We start from the raw sequence: 6,635 nt of genomic DNA, 5'->3' as shown, positions 1-6,635 counted from the left end.
GATCAATCTATACAAATCCGGCCTAAACCAAGAAATGACCTTTCCAGACTTGCTTCGCTCACAAAGTGGAGGAGAAGGGTTGGTTTTGGGGAGGGAAAGAAGAGAGTGTTGAGACCAGAATAGTTGATTCTGGAAGAGTAGTTGTTTTACGACTTGCATCAGAAAGTGGGAAGATAACATATGCAAAATCTAGCAAATGTTTCTGAGTGTTTTATGCTCCTGACCTGAACTTGTTGTTCGGTGGAAATAGGTAAGACCTATTTATACAAGTCGAAGTGAAACGTACTCCAGTCTCGTAAGAAATGGAAAACAGATGAGTAAATGGGAGGAGGTGGTAACCGGTAACGCCTGGAATTGATGTTCCATAAAAGAAAGCGTTTTACCCTTACTCCCTGTATTTACTAACCGCCTCATCCTTATGACTTTTTTTTTGGTCAAAAAATGAATGTATAAAAAGCAAGAAAACATAACAGGGGAGAGGTCTAGCTAGCTAACAGCTTCGAGGCCTCAGACTCGAGGCCGAAAACTAGCTCGCGTACTTGAAACGGAAATACATTTTGCCAGGCCATTCTACAGAATGAATGAAAGCTGGTCTTCCATCGTAAAGCTCATAACTGTCCTCATCTAGCAGACATGCCTGCTTGGCCAAGGTGTCCGCCGAAAAATTCACTTCCAGCTATGTAAGTAACGTATGCTCGTGTAGAAATCTTTTGCTAATTTCCACTTTTGTTTTAGCTGCCAAGGAAGCTCGTCCCTTTGAAAAGCATTGATGCAGCTTATCGAATCCGTTCGGATGCAAATTTTTCTAATATTCCACTTCTTTGCCACCACTGCCCCATAAATGATCGCACAAGTCTCCGCAATGAAATTTGTTTGACATCCCAAGCCCACGCAGAGAGCTCCAAGAACAGTTGAATTGTTGTCTCTGAACATCACTCCAGCTCCGGCTTGCCCTGGGTTTCCCATAGACGCTCCGTCACAACAAATGAGAATCTCATCTCTGTTTGGGGGGGTCCATCTTATTTCCACCGGGGAAAAGTTTTTGCAAGTTTTGTGTTGAACTTTGAAGTAGTGTAGGATCCGTAAGTCTTCCATCGAGTTATGCATGTGACCCTTCATTCTATTGGAGTTTTCTCTTATACACTGATAGATTCTTCCTTTGATGCCAATCCATTTTACCGGTTCATCTTCAAAGTAGTTCTTGTTTCGGGTTTTCCACAGCTCCGTCGAGATAGCAAGATTGGTAACTAACCAAAGGTCTTTGATCATTCTGCTCCGGCCTTTTGCAGATTTGTAAGAAGTCATCAGGTCCCAATTTGGTTTGATATGAAAAATCCCCTCCGCCCAAGTCCATAACCTTCTTGCTAATCTACAGTGCCATATAATGTGGTTAAATGATTCGCAGTCCTACGACAGAGACGACACATCGTCGGCATACTTCTTCCCGTCTTCTTGATGATATTGTCTTCAGTTGCACAGCAATTTTTCCTCCAAATCTTCCAAAATTGCACTCCCTGCGTTGGATGAACTATTTTTCTAGAGCACAACATCGCTGTGGTCTAGGTCTCCACCGTCTCTATCAGAGCTGCCTTTGCTGACTTAACTGTGAACGTCCCTTTCTTATCTAAGTCCCAGATTTTGTAGTCAGGCCCACCTGCAATGATAGGGAGATCCTGGACGTCTAAATTACATTTTCTCATCAATTGTTGAGTGGCAGGAGGGATTGCCCAGGCCCCGTTTCTTATGATGTCGCTTACTTTGGACTTGAAGTCTGATGGGCCTGCTGATGATGAGAGCCCAATCTTCTTGGCTAAGGGAGACCCACCACACCAGTTGTCAAAAAAGAGAGAAGTATTTTTCCCATCTCCTATTATCGAACGAGTATGGCTTTGGACAAAGTTGTAAACAAGTCTTAAGCCTGGGAAAACTGACGAGTCCAGCTTGTAGTCAATTAGGTTACCATCAGTTTTGAAGTATTTAGCTTTTAGGAACCGAGCCCAAGTCTTCTCCGAGTCTCGAGCAGAGATCCACAACTTCATCAACATTGCTTTGTTAACATCTAGGAGTTTCTTCAGGCCCATCCCTCCTTCTTTCTTCGAACAGCAAAGGGAGTCAAACAAGACAGTGAAGTACTTCCTTTTTTCTGGGTCCCCCGACCAGAGAAAGTTTCTGATAGCTCTTTCCACCTGCCTGATTACAGCACAAGGCCATTTATAAACTGCCATTGAGTGAACTACGTAGCTAGAGATCACATGATTGATAAGAACAATTCTGGCTTGGAAGGATAGGAGCTTTCCTTTCCAGCCTGCCAGCTTCTCCAAAAAAAATTCAACCACTTGACGAATGTGGAGGTGACGAACCATTCCTGGTTTCAGTATGATCCCTAGATATTTATCAGGAAAGTGAGATTTTTCCATGCCCAGATAGTTAGCTATAGCGATGGCTCTAGATTTAATCTCTGCCAAAGAGGGGATTACATCCATTCTGGTACTATCCTCCGTCGTGATGCTTGGATGATCTAAGTCAAATAACTTTGGATCTATTTCAGCACTGCATAATAGCCAGGTTTAAGGCTTGGATGCTCCCATTTTGTATTTTGATCTCCTTCTTCCAGCCATGTCACTCTTGATTTAAGGCGCACCATAATAGCCAGGTTTCTTCGCACATCATCTGCCACCTTCTTAGCATCAACAACTCTTATGAATTGATTTTCATCAGCTGGGTCGAGGTCGAGCAGGTCCATCTCCCCTTCTAGCTTGAGCTCAGCTTGTTTGAGACGAAAGTGGATGTCTCCAAACACTTTTCTGTTCCATACCTTCATAGTTTCTTTTAATCTCTTTAACTTGTTAGTAAAAATGAAAGGAGGAGCTCCTACTAGCTGACCCTTCCATCTCTCTTCCACCATTAACATGAAGGTTGGATGGGATTTCCAAATTGTATGGAATCTAAAAGGAGCCCTTGCAGGCCTCAGACTTTGGAAGGAGAAACCAAGGAGGGGAGAGTGGTCTGAACAAATACTGGGAAGGGATTTACATCTCCATTTTTCAAATTTTTGAAGCCAGGCATTGTTCACTAGAGCCCTGTCATGTTTTGAAACAATTCTTCTAGTTCCCTGTTGACCATTTGACCAGGTAAATTTTTTTCCTAGAGAAACAGCTTCTACCAGGCCATTGTCTGAGATGAAGCTACGGAAATCATTCATGTACACTTCTTTGATGATTCTACCTCCTTTCTTCTCATCTAGCCTAAGGATACAGTTGAAATCACCTACAACCAGCCAAGGAATAGGTATAGTGCCTAGACCTAGCTGTTGCCAAAGGGAATTTCTAGCCACAGGATTGTGAGAGGCGTGGACAGCAGTAATAAGATTGTTGTCTATATCTACAGTTATGGCTTGAGAGGAAGAGAAGATGATTTTAGGTCTTACCAGAGTGTTTTTCCACAAAACCCAGATGTCCCCCTTAGAGCCCTCAGTCTTACCGGCGTTTTCAGCCTGCTGACCGGTGGCATCTTCTTTACCAATATCCCCAAGAACATCCCAATCATCATTTGGGGAAAGCAATGATAAGTGTTCGTCAAGACCCATGGCAGCATTCACATCAAAGGATTCCCCCGCGGGATATATCCTACCGAAAGAAAATTCAGGAGAAATAACGGGCAGAGTACCCACACCAACAATATTATCGCCAACAGGGGAAGATCCATCCCCGCCAGTACCACCAACGGTAATATTACCCTCAGACTCACCGTCACCACCTGCGGAAATTCCTTCTTCACCGTCACCACCCGCTGCAATTTCTTCTTCACCATTACCACCTTCGTCATCAGGGTGAGAAGTGTCGGTACGCTCTTCTCCATCGGACATTTCTTCATCCTCAGCATACCTTTCGTTTACATGACTCGTAACCTCCTCATAAACCTCAGCCTCACCGGTAACCACAATAGAAGATTGTTTGGGTCCAAGTTTCTTCTTCTTCGACACCTACAAACCAGTACACATCCCCACAAAGTATCATTTCCCCCCCCCTTCAAAAATCAAAATTATTTAAAGCAAGGAAAAAGGGGCAAATAGAATAGAGAATATAAGAAGAAACTATACCTTGGCAGCAGCAGCACTCTTCGTTGGATGAGTAGCACCAGAACCCTCCTCCTCATCTCCATCTACGACATCAATAGCGTAAGGATAATTCATGCCCGCGAAATTCGGACGCCAAGGACAGAAATCTCCATAACGAGCAGGAGGAGTTTCACGAGGCTTGCTGTTTTCAGAAGGACGCCAACCGCGCGGACCCGGAATCCAACCATATTCCCAAGGACCAACTACCTCAATAACAGTAGCATGCCATTCATAATCATGATCACGCTTAATCCTTTCACGAGCAGGAAAGAGTTTCCGTTTAGCAGATCCCTCAGTACCAGGAACATACTTCAGCTTGGCATCACTCACCTCACTCAAAAGACGAATTTCACCACGGGGAGCAGCAATATTACGAAGACTAACACTCCACGGCTTACGGTTTCTACTGTTGACATAATCCCCAAAAGAACTATTAAAATTCTGAGGAGTGTACCACTCTCTCTCAGCAGGATTTGGAACATAGCAGGTCATCATAGTCTCTCGCGAAAAGGTAACATTCCTTCAGTGAACGAAGATAATTCCCAGATAGTTGTGACACGGAACGATTATGAGTGTTCGTGGAAGATCCTTCGCGACTAGCCAACACGTCATAATAAAAGGAGTCACCCGACTTATATAGCGGCAACATGAGACCCGCCTCGAAGGCTCCAACCGTAGTCAACAGATGAAACTCGTCAAGCTGATACTTAGCAAGGAGCTCGTAAGTGATATCATCGTCAGGGGCATAGAAGCGAACCTCAAAAGCTTGAAGTTCATGTTTTTCCTTGAACATCTCAAGATCAATATGCTTGAAAGTGACTTTCTTCTTACCAACTGAAATGCTGCGTATCACGGGGACAGTTTCTTCTTCGTCTGCATAATCAGAAGTAGGACTCAATTCCGAAGCTTTCCTTTTAGAAGGAAGTTTTTTAGATGGATCAGCTCTCGACATGGTACCCTTGGAGTACTTCCCTTTGAAAGAAACCGCGGGAGGAGGCGGAAAATATTTCTGCGGAGGCACTGAAGGAGAATCCATTGAACGAAGGGGCGGAACATCCAGTGTTTCAGTACGAGGAGGAGGAGCCCGCGTACTCCTAGAGTCATCACGAGGAGGAGCCTGCGTACTTCTAGAATCTTCACGAGGACGAGAAGGGGCGCGGTTAACATCATACCTAGATCCAGAAGGACCCTTCGGCACATCCCCTTTCTTAGTAGGCACAACCTTCGCACCGGAGGAAGATGAAACCCTATGACCCCGAGGATCCAATTGCGAAGACTTGTAAGGACATTCCCCAAGTGGAGATCTGTCAGAATCTCGACGCGGAGGGGATCTTGGCGGACTATACGGCGGGGTTTGGTAAGGAGCCCGCGGACGATCAGACATATCTACAAGGAAACACAAAAACAGTTTAGAGAAGAATATGAGGAGATCACTAAAGATCAAAAAACCCATAATTGATGGTTCATCCGGATAAACATTAAGAACCCTAAGAACTAAAAATAACCACAAATACTCCATCCAACTCCAGGGATGATACTAAGATACAGACTCACAGACTTTGTAACAAAGAACAGGGGAAAGCATATATGCTTCGACATGTGTGTTCTTCATCATAAAGCCAACAATACAGCAGCAGGAAACAAACGGGTAGATACATAGATAATTCAATGATGAGAAGCTAATGAAAAATCCCATACCTGTATAGAATAGGACGACAAGCACCAACCACAGTCGAAGAAAGGAGGATCGGAGATATCAAAAGCTAGTTGTCTGCGATACAGGGGCAACAACAATCGAGAGCGAAAGAGACAGAAAATTGAATGCTGTTATCTTCCTCACAAGAATGACGATAATAAATGACTAAAAAACAAGAAGAGGATAAAAGTGTTTTTTTTTACATTCTGTTTCCTATTTATGAAGCTAGAGAAGACAATAACTGTTCCTCGTACCAATGAGCAGTTATGGGGAAAGTTAATGCAAAGTGGGATACGTGAGGAAAGTTAATGCAAAGTGGGAAACGTGTAGGACGACCTTTCTTCTTCTAAATTTCAAAATACGCCCAAGTTAGAAGAAGAGGGTCAAATTGTATGTACACCTTTCATCATCCACCACGTGTACAGAAAGAGACACGTGGAAGACATGCAAAACAAGATATCAAAACATGATATCAGACATCTCATCAGAAGATGCCACCGGTCAGCAGATCCGACGGTCAGGGACAGAGGATCACAGAGGTACGATGGCTCAGAGGAGCACCAGATAATACCCCTTGGGTGTTAATACACCCAATCTCGAGGAAGATCCCAGATCAACGGCTGAGAGGAAGTTTGGCTGACACAGATGTGACCAGACAAGGAGAAACTTGCCTGACACGAGCAGACATTCATCTACCCGCATTAAATACCAAAGAGATATACACGTGTCAATCATCTCGTGGAAGGAGCGAGGATAATCTTTCGTATTCAAGCTCAGGCCGCAGCATATGCCGATGACCCCTACGTAACGGGCACAAAGCAC

The 6,635-nt window shown here is 44.1% G+C and overlaps 1 protein-coding gene across 1 annotated transcript; it reads right to left on the bottom strand.

Annotated features, from left to right (window-relative positions):
* Window positions 1-2,539: 2,539 nt before the first annotated feature.
* On the bottom strand, window positions 2,540-3,202 carry LOC113337408. Its single transcript, XM_026583089.1, has one exon. The coding sequence runs from the start codon at window positions 3,200-3,202 to the stop codon at window positions 2,540-2,542; it is 663 nt and encodes a 220-aa protein (XP_026438874.1).
* Between the last annotated feature and the right edge of the window lie 3,433 nt (window positions 3,203-6,635).

The sequence above is a fragment of the Papaver somniferum genome, unplaced genomic scaffold, assembly GCF_003573695.1.
Source record: "Papaver somniferum cultivar HN1 unplaced genomic scaffold, ASM357369v1 unplaced-scaffold_16, whole genome shotgun sequence".
Lineage (NCBI taxonomy): Eukaryota > Viridiplantae > Streptophyta > Magnoliopsida > Ranunculales > Papaveraceae > Papaver > Papaver somniferum.
This window is presented reverse-complemented; position numbering and strand designations above follow the sequence as displayed.

Bases quoted from the DNA above. Each gene is read 5' to 3' on its own strand.
- LOC113337408 (XM_026583089.1), bottom strand. From the start codon at position 3,202: ATGAATGATTTCCGTAGCTTCATCTCAGACAATGGCCTGGTAGAAGCT.